At 49.2% G+C, this 26,128-nt stretch overlaps 1 protein-coding gene across 3 annotated transcripts in view; it reads left to right on the forward strand.

Annotated features, from left to right (window-relative positions):
- The first annotated feature begins 3,189 nt into the window (after window positions 1-3,189).
- MAP2K4 (mitogen-activated protein kinase kinase 4) overlaps window positions 3,190-26,128 on the forward strand; it is a 108,008-nt gene continuing 85,069 nt past the window's right edge. The window contains exon 1 of one of the 3 annotated variants that reach the window (XM_030013726.2): window positions 3,190-3,482. In XM_030013726.2, coding sequence (XP_029869586.1) covers window positions 3,383-3,482 — 100 coding nt within the window. In that variant the 5' untranslated portion in view covers window positions 3,190-3,382. The remainder of the gene's footprint in view (window positions 3,483-26,128) is intronic. The other 2 variants (XM_030013727.2, XM_030013728.2) reach the window with 2 other exon arrangements.

The following is a 26,128-nucleotide window of genomic DNA, read 5'->3' on the forward strand; positions in this document are numbered from 1 at the left end:
AACAGTGAGCAATACAAATACAAATGAGGGAACTGAGTGGATGCAGTTTTTCAAAAAAGAGTACAAGGTATAATGGAGAGCAAACTGAACACCAGCAACGGAAAAGGCAAACACCACCCTGGAGCGTATGAGCCAGGAACATAGCCTCCAAGACAAGCTGGAGTAATATGCCTAGCTTGGGACACTGTGCTTCAAAAAATGCAGATCAACAGAAAAAAAGTCAAAGGAGGTCAGTGAGGATGCTGGGAGGCACAGAAAACATGAAGAAAGGCTGAAAGAATCAAGTTGATGTAGTCTGTAGAAGGGAAGGCTGGAGTGAGGAGGGGAAGGGAAATATTACAGTCATCAAGTGCCCAAGAGGTCATTTCAAAGAAGGCCACGGCCATAACAAACAGGACAGGATATAAAGGATTTCAGCTCAGACAAAAAAAGCTTAAGTTAGGCTTTCAGATAATGTCAGAAGTGCGCAAGAACAGATTGCTGGGGGATGGTGCAGTCTCCATCACTGGAGGTCTTTAAGAACAGGTTTCACAAACATCTCTCAGGACAGGTATTGTTGATCCTCCCAGATTTGCAGCGTGGGGCAGGGGAAGGATAAACAGTATGATTTTACCTAATTGTAAGCAAATCACATGCAGGTGGCACAAAGTAGAGGAGGAAACCAGCTGTCAGCTTCTGCCAGTAGGCACTGGTTTTCTGTATCACAGCTTGCAAAATGCCAACTCTGGACCTGCACTCTTGGTTAAGGCAGGAGAGAAGGCTTAAGCAAGAGAGGGAAGAGAAAAGAATGTTGAGGAACTTGGGGGGCTGAGGAATGTCTTTTGTTTCAGGAACTGGAGTGCACCTCCCTCCCAAGAAGTTTAACCCTCAGTATTTAAGGCCAGTTTGTTGGTGAGAGCAAGCAGTTTAATAAGCATGAGGTGGCTTTGGAGCACTTTGAAAAAAAGCTGGAAGAAGCCTGGGGGGGAGGGGTGGAGAAACCACTCTTCACTCTTTTGTCTTGGGAGCTGTTTTTAGCCAAAGCTTTTGCTCTGGTTACCACCTAAGCTATGTTACAGCTGTGTTGCTGCTGTGCCTGGCCCTGTCCTGGGGCCATGAGCCGGACCCTGACCTGGGGACTTAACCTCAGACCTGCCTCATTGCTGTAGACTTGTCTGGAGTCCAGGCTGAACCTGGTTACTGCTACAGGACCTGCCCTGCTCGCCTTGCTCAGGTCTGGGCTCTTGTTGGTGAGGCCGCTGCCCGTCGACCGTGTTATGCTCCACTCCCATGACTCCTTCCTTGCAGAGCAGCTGCCCTTGGTGCTCTCTGGCATTAGGTAGGTGAAGATATAGGGTTGGGATCCCACTTTGTGCTAGGTATTGAGATGTCCCATATGGGAGGAGAGGATAAGGGCACACCTTCACCTGCACATGTGTGCATGTGAGGCTTGCGGTCTTTGTTACAGGCTCTGCCAGGCACTGGCGCTGATGGTTACCACCCATTGTGCCCACAGAAACCACAGTCAGGAAGGGCTGTTCCTGTCGGAAGAAGCTCTGGGTGCAAGGGCTTCCTGCACCTCTCCAGCCAAAGCGGTGGAGGGGACAGACTGTATGCAGCTTTGAAAGAGTTAGCAATGTCCCCAGAGAGAGCAGAGGCCAGGGTGGGACAGAGTAGGGTAGCAGCCTAAGTTTAAACCCAGCAAACAGGTTACTGAGATTTTGGCCTGAGTGTGTGAGGAGGTGATGGTGTTCCCCAAGGCAAAGGAAAGCTGCATCCCTGACAGGGAGGAAGATGACTTTGCTGGACCAGCAGGAGTTGGGAGGATAGAGCGGAAAGAGGGAGATGGTGAGGACCAGCTCTGCCCCCTTCTCCCACCTCCTGACAAAGGGGAACTGTGCAGAGCGGGAGATATTCACTGGAGAGCAGGGTTTGGGCAGAAGGCTGGGTTCCTTCTGTGCCCCAGGGAGGAGTAATTGGGTCTCAGACCATCTCCCTGACCCCATGTGCAGCTGAGCAGGGAAACCAGAAGACTCTAGGATGGGAGAAGATGCTTTCCCAAGCTCAAAGCACAAGAGGAAAGTAAAATCTTGGCCTTAACACGAGGTGAGATAAGTAAGCACGAGCTGAGCTGGGGGAGAAAGAAGAAAAAATGAAGGCCAGAAGGGGAGGCAGCTCCTGCCCCAACCTCTTTCCCCCATTGCATTTGCACTCGCACAAAGGGTAATGGTCGGCAGCTTCTGGAGGCACATCCAGTGGATGTTGAGGACTTGAGGTGTTTGCTCTGTCACCACCTTCATGAGAAGCATGGAGAAGCCTGGGCAATGGAGGAGCAGGGAAAGAGTCTGCATGCTGCTGTCTAGCACTTGGGTGTCCAGCTCTTTCATCAGTGGATCTCGATTCATAAAGGAGGTCAATATTATTTCTGTTACACAGATGAGGAAACAAGGACCCTTGTAGGTGAAGGGACTTGCCCAAGTCATGCGGTGGGCTGGAAAGAGAGCCTGTGCCTCTGGGGGACCTGTTTCACTGCTCCAGTTCCTGGCATGTGGTGTCCCTACAACTGAGGCTGTAAGCTTGCTGGAGTTAGAGGTAGGATCAGAAACGATGTGCTGGAATGAACAGCAGTGGCTAAGGGAGGAAAGAAAATGTGGAGGAGACTGATGGTGGCAGAAAGGGGATGATGCCCTGGGTATCACGGAAAACAGCGGAGGAAGTTATGCCCTGTGGTGGCCAGGGAAGAGGTCTCGGGAAAGACATGAGGAGCTCGCAAGCAGCTGCTTGTGTGGGAGGAAAAGTCATGGGTAAAGACAAGAAATCTGACCAACTGCCGGCCCTCAAGAGGCCTCCCCGGGCACAAGGAGGGGAGACGGAGGAGAGCAGATGGTCGGGCACCCCCCGTCGAGGGGGCTGCCGGGGCAAAACGCGTGGGACATGCCATGGCACGGGGGCCCCAGCACGGCGCAGGCCTCCCGGGGGGAAGCCGTGGCCCCAGAGGGGCTGAGGGCGAAGGCGGCGGGCGATGCCCCTCCCGCCTGAGGCAGCGGGAGCGGAGCGGGTCTGCCGGCGGCGGGCTGGCGACGGAGGCGCCGGGGACGCGCGGCTCCCGGGGCAGGGAGCGCAGCGGGGGCCGGCGGGGGGCCCGGGCGAGCAGCGGCCCCGGGGGCTCCCCCCCTCCCCGCGGGAGGCAGCGCCCGCGCCCGCCCCGCCGCAGCGGCTGCCGCAGGGCGCCGGGGCTGCGGGCGCCCCGCCTGGGAGGGGTTAAGCGGCGGCCCCAGCCCGGGGGCGGACGGGGCGGCTGCGGCGGCGGCGGCTGCTATACGGCGGCGGGGCTCTAGGTGTCCTGCCTGGGAGGGTCCCTGCTGCATTGCAGCCGCCGCGCTGCTCCCTCTCCGCGCACACAATGGCGACTCCCAGCCCCAGCAGCGGCTCCGGCGCCGGCGGCGGGAGCGGGCCGGGCCCGGGCGGCCCGCAGGCGCACGCCGCCGCCAGCAGCATGCAGGGTAAGCAGCCCCGCGCTAGGCCGCGGCCGGGCCGCCGCCGCTTCCGGGCCGGGCGGCGCGCCCCGCGCTAGGCCTCGGCGGGCCGGGCCGGGCCGGGCCCCGGGAGCGCGGTGCCCGCCGCGGGTCTCGCCCTGCCCGGGCCGAGCGCAGCGGCGGCGCCGCCGGGCGGACGCTCCCGAGGGCGGACCCCCGAGCAGGGGAGGGAGGGAGGGGGGGGGGGGGTGGCTGGCGGCGCCAGCTGCCCGGTGGCCCCCGCGCCGGGCCCCGGGCGCGGGCGGGCCGCGGCTCTGGGGACCCCGCCGGGGCCGGGGCGCTGCCCGCGGGAAACACGCGCCGCGGCCCCTCGGCGCGGTCCCGGTTCGCCGGGGGGGCCGGCGGGGGCCTGAGCCCGGCCCCGGCAGGCCCCGCTCCCGGCCTGCCCCGCCGCTCCCCGCGGCTGCCGCCTCCCGCCGCGCCCGGCGGGCTCCCCGGGAGGAAGGGCGGCCCTGCCCGCCGCCGCGGCGCTGCGCCGGGGCACGCCGAGGGGAGCGGAGCCCGCCCCGGAGCTCTGCCCGCGGCGGGGGCCGCGCCGCCCCGGGCGGCAGGAGGGAGCCGCGGAGCGGGACAAAGGCCGGCGGGACGCGGCTCCGGCTTCTCCCGGCCGGGGACGATTTTGCGGTCTCTCCGGGGTGACCCGCGCAGGCCGCGGGCAGCAGCAGCCCGGAGGCGGCTGCGGGGGGGGGCCCAGCCGGAGGGAAAGGGCGTCGGGGGCGGCCTGTCCCCTCTTTGGGAGCCTCGCGGTGCTGCCCGGGACGCGGCCCCGGCCGGGGGGGGGGAGCGGGCAGGCGGCCGGGCCAGCGCTTCTGAGCGCGGCGGCCTGCGGCTGGATGGCCGGGCCCGGAGCCGGTGCAGCCCCGGCTCTGCTCGGCGCCCTGCCTCGGTGCGCCGTCGTCCTCGTCCCTCTGCGTGCGTTGAAGTGCCGTTCTCAGGGCAGACGTTGAAGTAAGAACAGTTCAGCGGTGAACTTCTGGTTCGGTTTTGTTTCATTCGGGTGGAAATTTACAGTGTTACAGCAGGGTCATGTTGCCAGGGTTCCCGCCTGCACTTGTTGGTGGTTGAGTCTTGCAAAAACAGTGGATATTTATTTTTCAGAAGAGCCGCAGCAAACACATTTCGAGTTTTTCCTTTGAAGTTAGACCACTGAAAAATACTCGCTGCTTGAGCAGCGTTTTAGGCTTCATTAGGCTGAGGTGACGCAGTACTGGTTTATTTTTTTATTAATTTAATACAGAGGTGGTAATACTAAAGAAGCTGTTTGCCCTGTTTTGGGAACTCTTTTATTTTTTTAATAGAAGAAGGAAAGGTCGCGCTCTCAGTGAGAGGTGCAAGCGCTCTCAGCAAATAATGTTTGTCATGATTGTTTGCTATAGTCTGTGTTCGGTCCTGCTAGGACAGACTGCACTGAGACTGGTGGGGACCTGTTTGGGCAGAGAACTGATGGTACAAACTAAAGTGGTATATTTGGAATAAAAAGGTGAATTTTTGCTCTTGGCAGCTTCTGCTGTGTGAAGGTCTTGTGCTTGCTAGATGAAGGGGTGTGTACCTGTTGGGCCCTGGGAGGGTGGTATTATCCATGTTTACAACACCTTTCAAAAACCAGAATCCCAAAACTTGTAAATTAAATGCATGGATGAAAACCTTGTCTGTGATACACCAAAGTGGTTGTGATAAAAGAAGAAATAGCCTTGTTGCAGTGCAGTTATAACTCTCTGTGTTGCCCCTTGTATTTCCACCTGACCCCTGTTTTTCATATTTATGCATCATTCCCCTGAATCCTGTGTATCTTCAGGGCTGAGAGTTGGTTTTGCACCCTTACTCCAGAACCTGTGATGCCATGTAAGCTTGTGATGATGTAGCATCTGCATCCTTTTTCCAGGTGGAGGAAGGGCAGTTGTTTCTGTTGTAGTTGTTTTAAAGTGGCTATTTAAATATGAATTCAGGACAACAGGGCCAGTTTGATAATATGCAAGTGCTTGTGGTGAAAGCTGGTGTTAGGGTGTTTTTTGTTAAGGTAACAGATGAGTGTTGTGTCCTGGGAGGAGCTGAGTGTAGGATCCTGTGTGGACTCTGGAGGAGCAGGTTGCTGTGGCAGCGATGGTGAAGGCAGGTTCCTGGAACCAGCAAGAAACTCCATCCCAGGCTGGGATCCCTCTGCTGCTGTGTGACCGCCTGTGCAAAGCCGAGGGAGTCTGCGGGTGGGATGGGAAGGATCTGGACGTGTCTGCAGGTGGTCTGCAGTCTGCCAGGGCAGGTCTGACTGCTCTCAGAGGTGCACGGTGGCCTTGCCCCCGGCACATGTTCCGCTCTCGCTGGCTCCCTGCTGATGCCAAGGTAAGCTGAGCTTTAGCAAAGCAAACCCACCAAAAATTGGCCAATTTTCCATAGTTCGGGTGCCCAGCGTTTGCTCATGGTGGGGTTGGGCAAGTACTGGTGCAAGGGAGGTGTGGGAATGTATTGCTGGGTGGGGAGAAAAGTAGGTAGGACTGCGTCAGTGTTGATTTAATTGGCTTAAACGGTATGGTGAGGTGGGGCAGGGAAGTTATTAAGCTGGAAACAAGTAATTATATTTTAAAAAAAAAAAAAAGTTTTGCTCAGTTAATTTTCAGCTGGAAATACTCTCTGACCCAGCTTGTGCAACTGCTGCTGCGAAGGAGGTGGTGGGAGTGGGAGAGGGTGGGACAACTCTGGCCATGGCAGTGCTCCTCCGGACAGCGATCCATTGCTTTTGGAGACCATGCCCAGAGGACACGTGCTTGGGCAAGCTGGCCTGAGGTGACAGCCTCTTGCAGGGGTTTTCTGTTTCGGTATGAGGGCTGACGGTTTTGTAAGGGGTATCTGCTGTCAGGGAGTTTGGCAGGTGCTGGGGGTAGGGAGAAGGTGGGGGTGATGGTACAGGGGAGAAGCCTTCGTGGAAATTGAGGCCCATCATGTTGGTGTCTGGAGCTAGGGCAGCAGATCCAGAAGGTCTCTACAGGCCACTCTGTTTTGTTTTTAATTTGATATCCTACAGCGTTTTTGTTGCACACAGGCTAAAGCCCCTCCGGGTGACAATACTGAGACAAAGGGACACCTAGCTGTCCTCATGCTGGGCTTACTGTGCAGCCATGGCCCTCAAGCCTTGCGATCAAGCAGGGGGTTCCTTCAGGTCTCCTCATGCTTAGTGTTCTGCATGCCCCAGCTTCATGCTCATATCTTCTCCTGGCTAAATGCATCAGCTGTTCATGCCCATGAACTTGGGAGCTTCATTTTTTCCCAAAGGGTCCCCCTGGCCAGTGCAGTTGATGGTGCCATGTTCAAGGCACAGTTGACGGCTCAGAGACAAAGGAGAACTGGAATTCTAAGTACTGAAAACACATCCTATTTCATAATTTTTGAAATTTTTGTTAGTTGTGTGCAAACTGAAGTCTGTCTGGATGCTGGTGACTGCTGGTGTGAAGAATTGTTGTCCTCCTTAGTTATGTGTAAAGTTAAAAGTCCAGAAGCAGTCCTGCGTATTTAGTGTCCTGGATGTTTTGCAGAGAAAACAGAGATTCTGTGGGAAGTAGGATATCCCACTTTGACAGTGATTTAAGAAAAAACAACACTCAAACTGTAATTGGAGCAATTTTGCATTTCTCTCATGGCCAAAATTAGTTATAGTCTTTACTGCTGACATTATGTAGAAAATTGTCACTTGAAGAATGGTGGTGTGAAATCTAGAAATGTAATTAATTCTAAGGCACAGGAAGAATTTTGATTCTGATTGCAACCTGTGGAGTCACTCGTCCTACCTCCAGTGCCAAGCAAGAGCTGGAACTGCTTAAAACTGGCTGGTACAGATTCAGTTCCTGTGTTCAGCATTCAGGAAGACTGGAGGCAACTGGGACTTCTCGAAGTACTTGCTGCTTGGTATGCTCTGGTGTCTTTCAAAAGCAAAGCATACATACTGTATATGTCTTTTCAGAGTGTACGTGATGGTTCAGGTGTGTTGGGTGGGAATTCCTGACCCGTTCAGCTGGAATTTGGGATTCTCAGTTACCTTCACATGCATGGTCCTGCCTGCTCCCCCACTGAGGCTTTTGCCCTCTCTACCCCACTCCAGCCATAACCTCTCTGTTTTTAGCAAAAATCAGAGAAAGTCCATAGCTGGTTAGAGAATTGTCTGTGGATATGAGGCAAGGAACCTGGGCAGGGAGGTTGCCAAGGGGTATCTGAGTGCATCAAGAGACTGTCTAGAGACCCACTCTCGCCCTTGGATGCCATTCAGGACATCAGTGACATATTGGAGTTGGGAGATGGGTTTCTGCCTATGTACAAGGAAGCTCTGCCCTGTACCTTTCTCTGCCTGGCGGAAAAGAGCTTCTGAGAGGCTTTTTGAGAGGTCAAGAATTGTTCATGTTTGGCAGATGACTTAATTGGTGAACACTGTGAAGGACTTTGCCAGTCACTGTGGTCAGATGAATTTGGCGACAGTGTGTAATCTGTGCTGTGTCTTTGGGGTAGTCATAGTTACTTCAGACAGCTTGCCCCATTGTCCCAGCATTGGAGCAGCCAGGTGATAATGTGCTCACCTGGATGATGGCTGAAATCTTTTCACATGTCCTGCAGCTCATTCAGGGATAGGGATTGGGTGATTACCTCTGGTTCTGCCTCTTCTTCCTGTTCTCATGATGACCCTGGTTAATCGTCATTGCTCACTAAGTGAACTGATTTTTTTGTATATTTCTTCTTCTGTGTGGGGGCAACTGATACTGGCGTGGGTTGGTTCTCTGGTTCAGTGGCAGTGCTTGTCGCAGGGGCTGGAGTGGCTGCAGTGCCTATACAGATGGGTTCTGCCCCTTTATAACTTGATGGCATTAGGGTACGCTGTGCACTGGGGTCTACTAGAGCCTTCAAGTTACTGAGCGAGTGGCTGCGTAGTGCTTAATTGCTGGCTGGGGTTAAACCACGACAGCTGTCAAAAGCAGAATATTACTTGAAACCATTTGAGGGCATCACTGTGACTGGTACGATCCTCAGTATGGGAATTCGGTAAGAGATGCCATGACTTCTGTATCTTCCTCCACTTTGTGTTGCTGCCTTTGAGTGCAAGGAGTGACTGGAGCAGCTCTTCTCCCCACTGCTGAAAGTGCTCCTGGAGCCAGGCCTGGCAGGAGGAGAGGAATGAGGTGCTGATGCCTTCGATGTTGAGATGTTGGATCTGCTGGGGCACAATGTGGGCACTGTCAAAAGGCTGGCAGGTGGACTTACTTTCTCCCTCCATTATGCCCCTCTGCTTAGAGAGGTAAGAGGAGCCCCAGTAAACATGGCAATCTGCTTAGGGAACCTCAAAGAGGGGAATTTGGGGAACAAGAAGACAGTTGGGAGGTGGAGGGAAGGGTGAAGCAAAGGGAGCAGCAAGCGAGCAGCTGATGAGGTATGAAGCAGTGTATGAATGGCCACGTAAAATGAAATGTGTGATGTGGATTAGAAAACAAGGAAGACAGAAAAGAACGAGATAAGAAAACAGGGGGGACTGGGAGAATGAATCCTTGTCCTCAGTAGGTAGTAAAATAAGCGTTCTCTGTCACTGTGTATTAATTGCCTGTTCTTATTCTAATGTAGGCAAAGTGAGTTGTATCTTTGGCAGGTGGGAACTGATTGAATAAAATCAGAAGGTGGTTGTACTTATTCTTGCTCACATTGGAATTATAAAACCGGTGTGTGTTAATGTACACCGCTGGTGCAAGCTGACACTGGCAGATTTGTCAGATTGATGGGTGTATGTCTACTTGGACGCATTTGCATTTATTATGGAAGGTAAAGATAGTTGTGCGGTGAGCAAACCCATGTATTTCAGTTCATTTGTGCCTACCAGTTTATTCCTGTACGGTATCTCTGCCAGGATATGGCTGACCATGTCTGCTTTGTGTTTAAGTTTTAGTGTACACCTGCGTGTGTAGGACTGTATTTATATGGAAGCATGTGTTTTTGCATTTCAGCTTTCCATTTTGGTTTACTTGTAATCAACTGACATTCTTAATATGTCTGTTTTCCTGGTAAAGGGGCAGCCCCAAAATACTAGTTAGTCTCATCAGGCGCTGGGAGGCTTTTTCAGTTATTTTATGTTGATTTTAATGGAGCCAGCAGGAGTGGAAATCACACTGTTGCCTGTCAAAACAAGGGCCATCCAGCAAGAGAAAGATGAGTTTTGTAAGGAAGCAAAAAAAAAAAAAAAAAAAAAAAGCATGCTTTCCAAACTTGATTTTGTTGAGGAGTCCCCTAAATTAAATTTATTCACAGTCCCGGTGTGTATGTAGTGAAGCATTACTTACAGGAGTCTTGTGCAACCACATCAAGCTCTGCATCTATCAAACAAACATGAACACCTTGTTAGGATCATACAGCTGGGATGTGATTGCTGCTTTTGAAGTCAGATGTCTTCTGTTGGATTTAGGTTTGATAAGATTTTATGTGAGTTGAAAGAAAAAATGGGGGCCTACTTTCCAATGGGAGGAATAGCTGCTGTATGTCGCCAGTGGAGGCTAGAAAGAAAAACTGCCTGAGAGAAAGAAGCTGCACAGGGTGTTTATGTAGCACTCTGCCCTGTAGTGCAGGAACCAGCAGCAGATGTCCATCCAACTTTCACTGAAGTGATGTTTATAAAGAAGGTACAAAAATCTCTGAATGGATGTGATGCTTCTGGCATCCTCTCAAAGGCTGGAGTGCACTGATCTGGACCAGCTTTCAAAAGGTGCTGGTTATGTTCCCAGATCTCATGTACCTTATTTAAAATGGACTGCATTGTATTCACCAAAGCTATCAATGCCTGCTTAGATGTGTATGTTTTTGTTGCCCTTCTGCTGCATGCTGAGGGAACAGCATCTAGCTCAGGGAGGTGGGAATTGCTGCGCTGCAGCAGCAGGGTGGAGAAAACATGCCTGATTTTGGCAGTTGAACCTTTTCATCATGGTTCAGGGGTTGTCACCTTGGGGCGTGGGCTCTTCCATGGATATTCTGGTCAGGATGGATTATTATTATTATTATTGTACAGTCTGGCCTCCTGCTTTGGAGGGATGAACAAATGTTTAGGAGATTCCTGTGCTGATCCTGGTCATTTATGGTTGGGCTGTAACATCTCTTCTACAATGAGAAACCCAGTCCCTGTAAAGACACCAGTTCAGGAGATTCTGTGTCTTTAAGTCAATTGGTCCAGTAGTTACTGCATTTTTAAGCTGGTGGGTTTTTTAATATCGGTTTGGTTGGTTTCTGGTTATTGGTTGCTGGCGGAGGAGCCCTCCTCCAGCAATCTCCCTGTGCAGTCACTGTGCTGCTTGCTTGGCCAGTGTCTTCAGTAATGCGAATCCTGCACTGTGTTATTCAAGTCTGCTGGCATTCCCTGCGAAGGGCTTTTGTTTGTCTTCTAGATCCTTAGATTTCTTTTTATGTTGCAGAATTGTTTGATTGCAGAAGGAATGTGTGAGCAGTGAGAAAATGATAGTGCAGTGCTTGTTGAGCACTGAAAAATTTCTTCCTTTTAAAAAGGTGTGTTGCTATGGCTGGATTAATTAATGTGTGGTAGTTAACTCATGGTGAATCCCTAGTGAGAGATGCTTCACCTGTGTTTCTTTGGTTCAACTCGCACATAACTTGAATACTGCGTCTCTGCTAGGCTTTGACAGTGGAATAGCTAATGCATGTTAGTTACCCCTCCATATGCACATGCCACTCTTTGGTGATGATAGCAGTTCTGTTTGGAGGGTATCTGAAACAAAAGCTGTGAGGCTCACCCCTCTCAGTAGGCAACTGACTTGGATGTTTAGGGTGACTGTTAAAATATCAAAATATTTGATTATCAAAATCAATGAGAAAGGGCTCTAAGTTATTCTGAAGGTGCCTAGGGGTTAAGTCATTGTCCATAAAGCATGAAATTGCAGGGAGGGTGTCTTTCATCTTGTTCTCCTGGGGTGGGATTGCAGGAAGGATTTGTGCAGCCTTGAAGCCCTCTTCAGTTTTTACTCAGGGTTCTTCTGGTTGTCTGAACAAGACAAAGTTATTTTTGCTGTGACTCTGCACCCTGTTTTCTATCCCCACCCTACCTCCTTGTACCATTGCTGAGTTGTTGGACAAGTTATCCCTGTTACAAATCTCTTGCTGAGATTTGCTAGGGGACTTGTATAACTGTATGTAAGATGCCTGGAAAACTGCCACTGCAGGTGGCACCACGTGTGGCAGCCTCTTGAAGGGGTATTCCTGTGTTACAAGCTTTGTATTGACTGCAAGTGCTAGTACGGATATACCTCTAACACATATATACCTTTAACATATACAGCCCCTCTATCTGTTCACCTTGTAGGCATCTCCCTTGTTGAGGCCGTGTTGGTCCCTTCACCCTGTGACCGGTCCCAGCTCAGGAGCTAGCCTTCCCCTTGGAGGGGGCAGAGCTCCCCGAGCTGCAATGCCAATGAGGGGGTAGGATGATGCTGCTGGGGGTGGCAGGAGGTAGGACACTCACCTTCCCAGAGGCAGTCAGGGAGCATGGTGGCTTGGCTCCATCACTTGTCAAACCGTGCCTGTACGGCACACTGGGCGTAGGCTTATCCTAAATCCCATGCCCACTAAACTAATCTAAGCCGAAGTCAGTTGCTCGCATTAGGAAGCAGGTCCCCTTGCAAGCTCCTCTTGGGTGCTGACACTACGTAAGTGTCGTCTTAAGGCCAGGCAGCCCTCATAGCTCGCGTTGCTGGCGGGGCAGAGGTGTGTGCTGTGCTGTCTGTGGGACAGCCTCATGCTTCTGACTCACTGAGGAGCCTCTCTGCTGCCAGGCTGCACCTCTGCCAAAATAATTCGTGTGGCCTCCCCAGCCAGTGTCTTTCCTGGGTGCATCGTTGGTGTGGATGGTAGGCTCAATTAGTTCAACTGGCTCCTATTTTTCTGTGTTGGGTTGTTTGTTTTTTTTTTTTTGTGTGTGTGTGCATGTTTGCTTGTCAGGGATCAAGCAGATTTCCACAGTTGCGTTGTGCTGGCAAGCCGCAAGTGTACAAAATCGGCGCTCTGGTGTACAATAACCTTATGAGTTAGAAGAGCACCATGTTGGAGCTAATTAGCTTCCTGCCTGCCTTTAATCCCAGTGTTTTCACCTCTTAGTAACTGTGCCTGACTGGATTGGTGGTTTTTTTGAGGCACTTCTTGCAGTTGAAGGGAAGGATAGACTGCAGGGAGATTTGCAGTGGGACAGACTTGAACTAATTCATGTGATTTAATATGGTAAACTCGAAGCACCCAGAGGATGGAAGGGATTAATTTTAAACCAAAGGATGTAAAAGAAGGCAGATAAACTTTAGCAGCTGAATGCATTTGGAAATGACAATAAAGGGGGAGGGGAGAATTGAAAACTGCTTCAGTGTCTGAGTGTGCCTCAGCTGTGGCAACAAAGCTTTGTGTCGGCCTGCATTCAGGAGACTTCTGGATAGGCTGCATTGCTGACTTCAGTTTTAAACTTTTCACTCTGCTTTATTTTAAGTGAGGTTAAGCTGTCTCCTATGGGCATCTGCAATCTTATTGGGATTCCTTTTGTTTGAGGGGAGGCTTTAGATCTTGAAGATACCCATGATGTGCATTTCTTGGTCTACTTAGGTGGCTGTTGCTTCAAGATAAGTTCTGCAGTTTGTGCAGCTGCAGCGTGTTTGCGTCTCCCCATGGTTAGGTGGAAAGGTGCAAGCATGGCTTTTAGCAGATGTCATAGGTTTATTTAAGTTCCTGTGTGCCAAGTCTGTGAATTTTTGAGGAGACCAAACTATTTGTAAGCAAAGGTCCTTGTGGAGCTCTCTGCCGGTTGGATGCCTGCTCCATGCCTGTATGGACCCTGCACAGGGTGTGTGAGATATCGTTAGTCTGGATTTGCATCAGGACTGTCATGTGATGCTGCAGAGCATCTTCCAAAATGTGTGACCTTGACTCCTCAGGCTGTAGCCTCTGTGGAGGGATCTCTGCTATTGCTGCTTGTGAGGAAATACAACATGGTGTTGCCAAGCATCTGCTACCTGTCTCCCTCCCGGTTCTGCTCTCAAACGAGCTAAACTGCCATTCATGTGAACGCGTGCAATAACTTTGTGCTTAGCTGGGTACAGCCCATTAACTTCTGTATGAGCATCAAGGGAGATGGAGGGTATGTATATTGCACAAATTGCGTATTTATTAGCTGCTAAATTGATTTCCTCTTCTGCAAATCGAAGCCTTTGTGTTTGCCCTTTACTGGAGGCAGAGCAAGCCCTCCAGGAAGCAGACGGCTCGAGCTGATCCTGGAGCAAACAAAGAGTCCAAACGCCAGGAATTAGTATGTGTCTTGAATAATTTATCTGATCTTTCTGAGGTGCTTCAGGAGATGCCCTGTGGTGTAAGGAGGACAGCTGTTGGGAGCAGGCAGAGCTGAGCCAAAAGGGAGTCAGTCCTTCTATCAGTTTTTTTCTAGGCTTATTTTTTTCTGTGGACCAAAAGGGTTTTATGGTTTGCTTTGGACCTAATTCTCTGGAAGTGGTTCTCTGAACTGAATTAGCCATCACTTTGCTGTTGGACCAGAGAGCAAAGTGTTTGTACTTTGAAGAGGTTCGTGGACAGAGATAAAACAGTTTCCTTTAAAAACACATGGCTGTGTTGCTTTGACCTGGGAGGGGTTATGGACTAAGATAAAAGCATTGCATTTGGAAATCCCTTCTGGGGAGTGATGGGACCATGTCTGAGTTTTCTTGTAAAGACCAGTTCCCCTCCTGAACAGTGTCAGTTCAGGACCTGGTTTCATGCCAAACACTGGAAACCTCGCCCTACCTTTGATGTCCTCTTCTTTCTTCCTGTCCCACTCAGAAATGTGGATGGACATAGGGTAGGAAGGGAGAGGATGATCAGAACTGCTTCACGTAGGGCTGGCCAAGACTGGCGGCCCAGAGCCAAGGATAGACATGCGAGTTCAATCCTTTCTTCAAGGTACTTTTTGCCTTGGGGTAGTGGGAACAGTCAGACTGTGGAAATTGGGGTGTTTGGATGTCTGCTTTTAAAGCTGGTTTCCTTACTGGTTTGTGGAAAAGTAGAGGTCAGCTCTCTCCTTTCTGATCTGATGTAGCCCAACTGTTGTAACTAGGAAGTGTGACTGTATGGTACAAGTATGCATGCAAGTTTATGCAGAGGAGTTGTGAACGAGCTCGGACTTCCATTGGAAGAAGAAGGGGTTGGATGTAAAGGTTTGGAGATGTGCTGCTTTAGGCAGCAGCTTGGCAGTTGAGTTGCTGCTGCACTGGGGGCACACGTTGTTGAGTATCTGAACGAGCTTGCCAGAGTTCTCCTGGAAATGCAAAATCTATTTTAAAACATGTTTCTATTAATTTATTTCTTTTTGAGAAGAGTTGGAGTAACATCCTAGAGCTTATCTGCAGAGCTGGTTATGCCAGTCATGGCCAAATATGCTTCCTACAGGTTAAGCTTTGCCACTGTGCATCAGTGCTAGATATCCTCAGGGCTGAGAACAAGAATTTGCTCTCTGGCCTGTTCCCATGGCTTCATCCCTGCTGATCCTGCTGATGAAGACCACAGCTGACCAAATGAGAGAAGGATCTTCTCCGCAAGCATGGAAGTGACAAAGGTTGAGACAGGAGTGGTGGGAACTGTGGCCCACGTGTGTCTGTGGACTCGCATGGGAGGGCTCAGTTGGTTTCCCCATCAGGGACATGATTTGGGATCTTCTGTGAGTTGAACTGGAAATTCCAAGTCTGATTTGTCAGTATGGCTGGTTTTTTTCCTGCCCTACAAAAATAAACTGTAAATGAAGAATGTGTGAATGCGGGGTTTATTTCAGTGAAGACATGCAATGTTTCTGGGGCTGGTCATTTGCTTTAATATAGACAGGTTGCAGTCACAACTGACTTGAATGGGAGCCTGTAACTGAACTTGCAGCAGGGAACCTGCTTCATCGCTGAGCTGCCAAAGGTCTGAGATGGACCCTGCCTTGTGCCAGGGCACTGTGCTGCTCTCACAGCACCTGGGGTGGAGTCCAGGAGCTGCTTGTCCATGGTGCTATTTCCATACAGTAAATAGAAGCTTTCTGGGAAGGTTTGTGTTGGGTTTCCCTCTCAAATCTGATTAGTACTCTGACTTCGGCAGCGAAGCTTTGACTGCCCAGCGTTCACGTCCTTAGAGTAATGCTGTGCTGGCATGTCCTGAATCTTTGAGACCCAAACCAAACACAATGAACCCTCTGTGGTGATGTTCTTCAAGGGGTTGATTGTCCACACTGTGGAGCAATGCACTAAACTGCAGATGTAATAATACTGGGGTCAAAATTTTGCTATCCCTTTGGGCATTGCATTCAAGAGATGTGGGTTTAGCAACCAGTATTGGTTGCTTCATGGCAGCTGAGCTGGTGAAGATGAAAGTTGGGTCATCTTCGTCCAAGCTGGCAGGAGCTGCTGCTGCTTTACTGCCCAGCAGGAACATTGACTCATGTGCCAGGAGAACAAGCAACTGCTCAGTCAGTCTTACATCCACAGAGGTCCACAGGACGACTAAGCCGAGTGTCCCTGTTCACCATGGGTTACAGCATTCTCTGCATTTACAGCAGTCTCACAGCAATAGTTTCTTCCAAATTTCTACCCATAGTTAAAGTCCAAAAGCTGCCACTGTGATGTGCTGGAGGAAGAGGCTATTCCCAGTACTTTCGATATTGCAGAAACGGTAGTTGTGAACAGAACTTGCAAGTGATCCTGTGAAGTAATTTTGCCCAGTGCTTCAGAGGACCAAGGTAATCTGTATGTGCTAGAAGAAAAGCTCCCCCAGTCCCAAGTATGGGAGTTGTTTTAGATGACTCAGTTTGATGTGCTCTGGTCCATGTTAGGAGTCAAAGAACAGACAAAGACCCTTGGAAATCTCTTTAAAAATAAAGTAATCACAGAATGGAAACGCAATGAGAGAATTCTGTCTGGCACCTTCCCTACGTGTGCACTCGCACTCACTCTGCCAGGATCAGCCAGAGCCCAGCTAATAAGGTAAGCCCTTCACTCCCCCCTTAGAGATACTAGCAAGTTGGATGCCCAAGAAATCCTACCACAAGTTTGATATTTTTGTCTCCAGTAGTTATCCCTTTCTACCTCATACGTAAGCATGTCACGCTGCTTTTTAAAAACAGTTTGGACTCTTTGCTTTCTGGAAGACAATTTCAGTCATTAGCTGCAGATGTTCTTTCGGTTGCCAGACCGCGGTGATTTCATGACAACTGTGTAGCTGTTGATCTGTCATCTTCAGCGTGTGTGCTGCTATGCCCTCTGCAATGCCCGTTTCTTGGAGATGTTTCAGGGCATGATGGTATTCCTGCCCTGGCGTGCTTTGAGCTAGGCAAGGAACCAGCCTCTGCTACCCTTTCCAGGAAACGAATGCTCTGTTCCCGCTGATGGCAAGTTATTTGCGATGACTTTGGAGTTTGCTGACGGCCTTGCGTGGGGCAGAAAATGGGGGCAGCAGGACCAAGCTGATACCTCCAGCTTCCCCCTTCCCCTGGGGTGCCTCCCAGGGCAGCAGCACCAGAAGCAGACCCAAGCTGTGCTGGTGCAGCATTTGATCAGCCATGAACAGAGATGAGCATTGCATCACTGATACAAGGGCAGCATTAAGCAGCTCCCACCTTATCATCAAAAAATCTTGAGTCCTGCTGTAGTGTAGAAATTGTGGCATCTTAAACCAAGGCATTGCAGGTCAGTTTTCTCTGGGGTGAGACTTAAGGCAGACAGCGAGCAGCATTGGCTCTGGCCATAGGCTGCGCACAGATGGCTGTGAAGGTGGAAAACTTCTAGTTTTGTGTGCTCTGACACCTTGCAAGAGCCAAGAGGACCCTTGGGTGTTTTTGTGTGGCACAGTCAGATTTTGTATGCAGAACTGGTGCATGAGTTCCTTTCTCTGGGAGCTCTGAGGGAGGAGGAGTTAACGGGGACGAGGGCAAGGGAAGAAGATAGCTGGATCTGTGTTGGGGCTACTGGCTGATATTTTTGCAACAGTCTTCTGTTACCCAGCGTGAGACCGTGGGGATTAGCTGGGCAGACTCTCAGGCTCCTTCTGTACTGAAGACCTGCCTGCCCTCTGCACAGAAGTAGAGCTTTTTTCCAAGGACTTTCAAAATCAGTGGACTTGGGAAATTTTTGTTGAGACTCCATAGTGCTTATTTCTTTAGCAGAGAAACTTTGTGTTTGCCCCTAGTTCTGGGTCTTTGAAAGAATGAAAAAACTTGTATAACCTCCAAAAGAATCATGTCTGGTGTAGTAGCTTAATAACGTGACTGAAAAGGAAAGTAAGGAGATAAACAGAAAAAAAACTAAGAGGAGATAAAAATGGCATTCACTGTCTCTGAAAATCTAAATGTATTCGGAGTTACCTGTTTGGACTTCTAAACCTGTTTTAAGAATCCTGGTGTAGCTGAGCAGCATGGTAGCATGCATGCATGTCCCTCAACCTGGAGCTAAGAAAGAAATACTTCAAGGGGAGAGCAGAGGTGACAGACACAGAGCTGGGCCAAAGGAATGGGAAGAAGTTTTAAGGCAAGCCAGTGAACTTCCAAGCTCATCAAGAAAGCTGAGTTGGTTTTGTAGGGGTAAAAGGAACTTCCGTTGCAGAATGGCATCAGTATTTTTTCCTTTCTTTTAAATTTTCATGTTTTCCTACCAGTCAGGTGGTTAGCTGATGCATTTCTCATTTTCACTAATCAGTATTATTAATAAGATTTCAGAGCCTTAGAACTGACATTAGTAGACCTCTGTGGATAATTTCAGTTACAGTTCTTGCTTGATTATTGCGCTCTGAACGTATTGCCAGCCTGCTGTGGTGGCTTTTTTGTTGTTTTTCAGTTTTTGTGTGCTGTTGTAGAGAGAAAACCAATTAAAAAAAGATTAAGTCTTATTTAGGAGATTGTGTAAGTTGTAGCTGCTGGTGTGAGGGGACACCAGGTCTTGTGAGACTCATGGTGAAGTCCAGAGCTGGCAGCAGTGTGCCCATGGGGAACGCACAGTGCTGCCAGCCAGGACCCGTGGTGGGAGAGAGCAAGGCTGGAATTTTTGTTTCTCTTGTTTTGTCTCCACAGTGTTGGGTTAAGTAGTTTTTGTGCACTTCTCATTCCTTACTCAGAGTCAAAAATGTCCCATGTTTTTTGTATCTGAGGTTATGTTAAATTGAAATGTGTCTGTAGCACATACAGTGTTTTTTGAGAGCTAAAATAGTCGCCTGGCTCAAGCCCTGCAGCTGGACGATGAGCATCCAGAGTTTCCTGTCTGGTGGATGATGGTTCTTATTCTGGAGGCTGGCACGTGGTGACATGCTTGTGCTCTTTTTTTTGCTGCGTGCCCGGCACGCGTGCACGTGCTGTGCCATTAATGCGCTCACCTTTGGCATGCCAGATGCTTCCCAGAAACCTGTGTCTCTGCAATTCTGAGTGGCTATGGGGAAGCAAGTGACCTCAAGCCAGGTGCCCTCTCTCTGGGTGCCTTTAAAGCTTTCCTTGCCATATGAGAAGGCAAGGCTGTGGAGACAGCAGAGAAGATGGTGTTTGTGCTGGTACGAAGTATAGCTGCCGTCCCGTATGGCTGTAATGTGTTGGGCGGACTTAACGTGGCTCATACCGGATCAGATGTAAACGTCCCAGAAAAAGTCAGAGGTTAATACCCATCTCCATTGGCTTGGTCAGCAGTGGTGGAGAGGGACATGGCTGGTTTTGGCCCTGCTGCTGGCCATGCACCTGCTGCCCATCCTTAGGTCACCACTGTGCCTGAGGGAGATGTGTTTGCAGGCTCTTCTCCAGGTGCTCAGTGCATCGTTGCAGGGAGCCCTGTGCTACTTGTGGCTGGTGTGGTGTCAAATCCCCCTTGAGCAGTGCTTGGTTTCCCCTGCCTGTAATTTGTCAACTTTGAAGGTAAAATGGTCAGAAACAGCAAGCCTGCAGCTTCCCAAGAGTGCGATGGTGCTAAATTCCCCATGCACATTGCTTTAGTGCCTGCATCACCATAGCCTGCTAGATCACACGTGCTTGTTAGGAGTGTTGGTGGGTCGTCTTCACTGCTTAAGGAGCTGGAGCTTTGCCATGAACTGCCCCTTATATCAAGCAACGAATCTGTACCCCGGACTGAAGTGTGGTTACTCCTGGTGTGACCCTGGGCTCGCTGCAGGCAGGGGCGAGGAGGGGGCAGCAGCTCTGCATGGAGAGGCGAGGGGCTGCGGACATTGCTTCTTGCTCAGGTTGCTCTTGCACAGCGTGAACAGTCATTAGCAGCACCCGTGTTGGGATATTGCGATGTCATTGTACGTGTCCTGTCCTGCTCTGGGTAGGCTTGTTTGCTGTAGATGTGTAATGCTGCCTGCTTTACCAGGTCTGATCTTTTGCTGTGGTGGCAGTGCTGGAGACCTGGTCCCTCGTGGGAAATCACCTGGGCATGTGCAGCTGGACTGTATATTATAAAATACTACTTAGTATGAGCAGATTTAATGCAAACCTTCAGCTTTCTGGGGACAGAAACAACGTCTTCAGTCTTAAGAGTGTTACTTGTTACCACCGAACTCGCATGATAGAGCTGTTCTGTTCAAGTAGACTTTGTATAACAGTTGGCAAAAAATGCCCAGATAGTTACTGTTGTAGTTTTAATAACAGCTGGAGGAAACTAATACTCCTTACAGTACCCTGATCTCCTCTTTGCCTGCCAGGTACCAGTGCTGGTTCCCTTGCTGGTCTGTTGATCTGTGCCTTCTGGTGAGACTGGTTTATAAAATGATGGATCCTGACATGACGGGATTGCTCTATATTCAAAGCAACGCAGTCTAAAGTTTAATCTAAAATATTCATTTTATTTATGATTTTGGAGTTAATACTGAAACATAAAAGGTGATTCTTAACAGTGATATGCTGCTTTGACTTTTAGCGAATGAATGAGAACTGGTCTCTTTTGCTTTAGGCTTTCAGGTAAACTTCTGTGAAAAGGCACAAAATAAGCTATGCGTTTTTTTTAGTATTATCCTGCTTTTTTTTATCAGTCTTGGTACTGGGAATTTGCTTTTTTGTCCAAATAACCAGCCGCAGCATTCCTGCTCCTAAGACAGCCTATGTTTTTCACAGTGCTAGTGAAGTAAGAGCTCAGTTAACACTTTCTAAAAGGTCAATAATTGTTGAGGTAGCTTTATGCCTTCTGCTTTACCTGTAACGAAAGAGCAGCACTCTATCAGTATACAGTTACGCTAATCGTAGGTGGAGTGTATGGAGTACTGGGGGTTTGCTGCTGGCTAAATTGCTATGAAATACCAGCTGGGTGGGATTCGGCAGTTTGACTTGCGCTTGTTAAAACTTCTGCTGAATGAAGACCTGACTTCTTAGGTGCTTTTACAGAGCAGGGAACAGTATCTGTCATTAGCTTACAGGTGAATACCTCAAATTTCTATCTTGGGTGTGGGCCGCATGGGCACCGGATCGTCTCATGGGTCACTTCTAGTCCTGCTTCTTTGTGAGAAGCGAGAGCAGGCAGAGAGGTCCGAGATGTTGTTCCCACAGGCAGCGCTGAGGGTGCCCAATGCTGCCAAGCAGCCCCTGGGACTTGGGGAGCTCTGTAGGATTTATCTTTCCGTTTTCTGTCATTGGCTTAGGCTGTGCATCACTCAGACATCCAGTCAGAGTACCCTCTGCAGTAAGGTGGGAGTTGTATTAGAAACCAAGTCTCTGCATGTTTGGTTGGTTGGGGTTTGTTTTGTTTTAATTAAATCTGAACTGTAGAAATCTTGTGACTGCATTTATATTTTTTTTTGTTTGCACTTAATATGCATATTTGTTACAGTGATTCTAATATCTAGAGAAATGATTGTACATGTTTTTTAAACAATTGGTGTATTTGGGTTTTATCTCTGTATATTTTGTGACCACTGCTCAGACATATTTCTTCTGAGATATTTTATATAGGAAATTCTTTGCTGGCCATAGCTTTTCACAGAGTGATGCTTTTCTGTCTTGAGCTGAGAAGGACGTATGCTCCAGTGTTACAGTGCAGAGTGGGCCTGTGTGTCAGAATTGCTCCCTAGGACAGGGTTGGAAAACACGTATTTATTCTTTAATAATTTTCTATTAGCACAGGATATACAAATCTTTAGGAAACTTGATGTTTGAAGCAGGAATTTCAAATCTCTTTTGCAAGCTAGAGCTGTGTGGCAGGATTGGAGTTAGACTTGTAGACCTTTGTGGTAAATCCCTGAGATGACAGTGACTGCAATGTGAAAAGAGGTGGAAGAAAAGCATCTGCCCAGACAGAGTGGAGTGGTGGAGCTGTGTTAATGGCTCTGCAGGTGAGACAGAGTAAGAGATGGGACTTGCTGCTGGGAACAGCTGGCACGTGATGTTTCATAGGAACCTTGGCAGCTGAAGAAGGTTGATTAATATTTATTGAGGACAATGGCTTGCTTTTGTGTCAGTCTTTTTGCCAATTCCCAGTTGTCTGGCATGTTAAGACGACTGTAAATGCTTCTGCACGGTTTTAGTTAGTTCCCCAGCAGTGCTTTTCATCTGAAGCTGGAATCTTCTGTCAGCCATAGACAGTCCATGTGCGTTGGAGGGGTTGAAATCTGGTACAAAACAAAAAATCCTCAGTAAATGATGTTTGGGGGGGGGGGGGGGCAAAAAAAAAAAAAAGGCTTTGTCATCAGAGCATTTTGCAAAGTGAGGTTTTTTCCAGAGCTTGGCAGCTGGGTCTGATGGTAGGTAATCCCTGAAGCAAGCTGGTAACGAATAGAGTCTTAGGGAAGGGAATTTGTGGTTTTCCCATTGCAGGAGTGGATGGGCTCTGAGGCTCCTGTAAGCTGAGCACCAAATAACCAGTGAATCTTTTCTGAACAGCTTGGTTGACTGTGTTGGTTATCTGAAAGCATAGGATAAACACATGAACCGCTTTGCTGGTGGCAGGAGAGGACTGTGCAGCATGCCTGCTAGCAGCACTGTGCCAGGGCTGCTGCTGTAAGGACTTCAAGAGAGCAGGCAACAAAGAACCCTCTAGCCTCACTGTGGATTTCTGACATTGGTAGTTTTGTAATGAAAATTTGTTAGTGTTGCCAGCTTGCGGTTTGACCTACAAGCTGCAGTGTGCTGCAGCCTGAGGGGATGGGGTTGGTGGTTTTCCACCTGTGGTTTTGGAGGTACGTGCTGTAAGCTCTCCATGGCGGCATGGTTGGTCACGGACCCTGTGCACGGGCTCATGGTGAGTAAGGCTGTAAAATACTTCCATTAAAATTGTTTGGCTGACTCCTATCGCTGGAGGTAGGAATGCAAGCGGGTCAGACCCAGGAGGCTGAAAGGCATTAGAGAACCCCTCACACTCTTCCCCTGCTCCAGTGGGGGGTCCCTCCCATGGGAGACAGTCCTTCACAAACTTCTCCAACATGAGTCCTTTCCATGGGCTGCAGTTCCTCACAAACTTCCCTGGCGTGGGTCCTTTCAGCGGGCTTCAGTTCTTCCCAAACTTCCCTGGTGTGGGTCCTTTCCGCGGGTCGATCTTCAGTCACACACTGCTCCAGCGTGGGCTTTCCCATGGAGTCATGGCCATCTTGGGGGGCCTCTGCTCCCCTGCTCCCCTCCATGTGCTGGGGGGGACAGCCTGCCATCTTACCATGGGCTGCAGGGGCATCCACCTCCTCAGGTGCCCCTCCTCCCCCTCCTTCCTCGCTGACCTCGGTATCTGCAGAGGTGTTCCTCTCACATTACAATCCCCCTACTCACTAGTGGTTCCCCTTCTTAAATACGTTATCCCAGAGGTGCTACCACAGCCACTGATTGGGTCGGCCTTGGCCAGAGGCGGGTCCGACTTGGAGCCAGGAGAGCTTCTAGTAGCTTCTCACAAGAGCCACCTCTGTGGCCCCCTTCCCCGCTACCAAAGAACCGCACAACACAAACCTGTAACAGTTTTATTCTGGGGAAAGTTTCATGTGCTGCTAAGGGAGAAGAGCAAGTGCCTCCTTGCATGGGGGGGGTTGTTGGCCTGGTTTTCTCGCTGCTTTGGAAATCTGTGTAAAACATGGTCAATAGGCTGTTTGCCAGCATTAGTCATTGAATCACAGAATGGTTTGGGTTGGAACGGACCTTCGAAGACTGTCTATTCCACCCCCTCTGCGAGGGACAGGGACATCTTTCACTAGATCAGGTTGCTCCAAGCCCCATCCAACCTGACTTTGAACACTGCCAATGATGGGGCAGCCACAGCTGCTCTGGGCAACCTGTTCCAGTGTCTCACCACCCTCATCACAAAACTTTCTTCCTTACATCCAGTCTAAACCTGCCCTCTTTCAGTTTAAAACCATTGAAGGTGTAGATGAAAGATCTAAATTTTGTTGGCAGTAAGTTTAACCTAACACGTTAAGGTGTTGGGAGAGCAAGCCTGCCTCTGGGGGGGGGGGGCCTTGTCCAGCCTGCCTGGGTGGGTTGGGGGGAGCTTGCAACGAGCAGCGGGGGCTGGATCCAGGGACTCTCCTACCGGCACAGCCGCAGCCGGCGCAGCCGCCTGTGCTGCAGAACGGGCAGCATGTGTCAGCCCGGAGAGCTGCTGAGAGAGGGGACAGTGGCTTTTGTCCCTGTATATTTTAACCAGTTGAATTGAGAAGTGCACTATTAGGAAAGTACTCAAGAAGATTCTTTTGACAAGGAAAATACTTGATTTCTTCCTAGCAATAATTATTTACAGGAAAGACAGATTTTGATGTTGAGTATTTTCCATTAAAAATACTGTTGACTGTTACGTAGTGACAGTGTGTTTGCTTGAATTACCTCCTAGATTATATTTTAATTGTAGTTTTATCTTTAAACCACATTTTAAAGTGTTAGGAGTATATTAGCTGACTTTGTGCATGTTACATGCAAATGTCACATTTATTTTGAAGGAGAGGATGATGGAAGCATTAACGTGTTTGTGAATTCTCTTACCCACTTAAAGGCTTTCTGTTTCACAGGCAAACTTTGTAGGTCGTGTTTGCCAGCTATTAATGAGACTGACAGGAGATACTGTTTTTTATTTAATTTATTTTTTCAAGTCTGCAGTCAGTGCTCAGTAACTGTGGGTAGCGAAACTGGTGATGCTCGCAGTGGGCAGGAGGGGTGTCACTGGATCTGGCACTAGATGGCACGTACCTGTTGCCCTCTCCCAGTAAGTGATGGTTTCTGCTGTGGATCCAGTTTTCTGGCAGAACATCATCTAGCCTTTAATCTGAAGGTGTTTTTCTGTGCTGAGAAGGGAAAAGGCTGTTGCTCTCCTCCATGCAGGAAGATCAGAGGTGTGCAGTGGAGGGGGATGCTTTGCAGATCCTCTCTTTGTTGTAAATGAAAAGAATGTAACACAGATGTCTGAATTTCTCTTGTAAGCCATAGAGAAGTGGCAGGATCTGATCCTCAACTCTCTACAGCTCTTCCATGGAAGAACAGCAGCAAGTATCTCAGTTCAGGACAGCAGCTTTGCCTTATTGAATAATTTGACAAAACTGCATGCTGTCAGGTGAGGCATGAAGTCTGTTGATTTTCTGTTGAGCTGTATTTGAGAGACCACAGCAGTAAGCAGTCAGTTTATTAATAAACTATGAAATGAGCGGGAAAGGTTGCAATGTGACTGGCTTCCCAGTGTCCTAAAAAGAGCATCTTTTTGCTAGCAGCTTCTGCTGTGCACACAGGGTTGCAGCTATGTGAGGCAGCTGAAGGCAACACTGAACCTCCCGTGGCTTGAATCCCCGTCCCTTTCCCGTGGCTTGAATCCCCGTCCCTTTCCCGTGGCTTGAATCCCCGTCCCTTTCCCGTGGCTTTTCTTGCCCAGGCAACAGCCCAAGCGATTTCTCTGTTTTGCTGTAGCTGGGCTCCTGCCTGCACCCAGCATCTGCCCTCTCCTGAGGGTGCACTGTTCCCAGGGGTACTTCTTTCTTATTTATGTTTTGCTGACAAGTCCGTAAAGCAAAAAGGAAAGGCTGAGGGCCTGTTCTTTTGTATTTTCTTACTGTTTCTTTTGGGGTTGCAAACCTCAAAACTGTTTGAAGTTCATTTCCCAGACTTTGATATTAAGATCGCTTCCCAGTGTAGTTTTATTTCTCCTCCTAAGAAGCTGTGTAGCATTAAAGGAATGCCATGAACCAGTACATTTTTGTAGACTAGCTGTTTCAGTGCTTTGGCTACTTTCTTAAAAAAATACTGTGCGTGTGTGCAATGACATTTTTTAGAGTGAGAGCCATTGTATTTCCATGGCAGCAAGAGCTGTGCTTTTATTAGGCTTCACTTCAGCTACTTTCTCTGGTTTTGTTTTGATAATGAATCAACTTTGTGTAACTTTTCATGCTTTTGAGCACCAGCTTGCTAATCTTTCTGAAGCAGTATTTACCAAATCATGTGTTGGGTACAAAGTGCCCTTCAAGGGACATGTGAGACTTAAATGTAGAATAAAACATCATGTTGTCTAAAAGCAACAAAAGCATGCATGTTCTACAGTTTACTGCGTATCCTGTACTTGACAGGTTGTATTTAGGGGGTTTAATGGGTACTATATGTGTTGTTCAAGAGTATTCTGAGTAAAAGAGGAGGGTAGCGTGCTCCCAAGAAAATGGAGAAGGATAAAGGAGAGGACCCTGGTGCAGGACCA

The sequence above is a fragment of the Aquila chrysaetos genome, chromosome 5 (assembly GCF_900496995.4).
Source record: "Aquila chrysaetos chrysaetos chromosome 5, bAquChr1.4, whole genome shotgun sequence".
Classification (NCBI taxonomy): Eukaryota; Metazoa; Chordata; class Aves; order Accipitriformes; family Accipitridae; genus Aquila; species Aquila chrysaetos.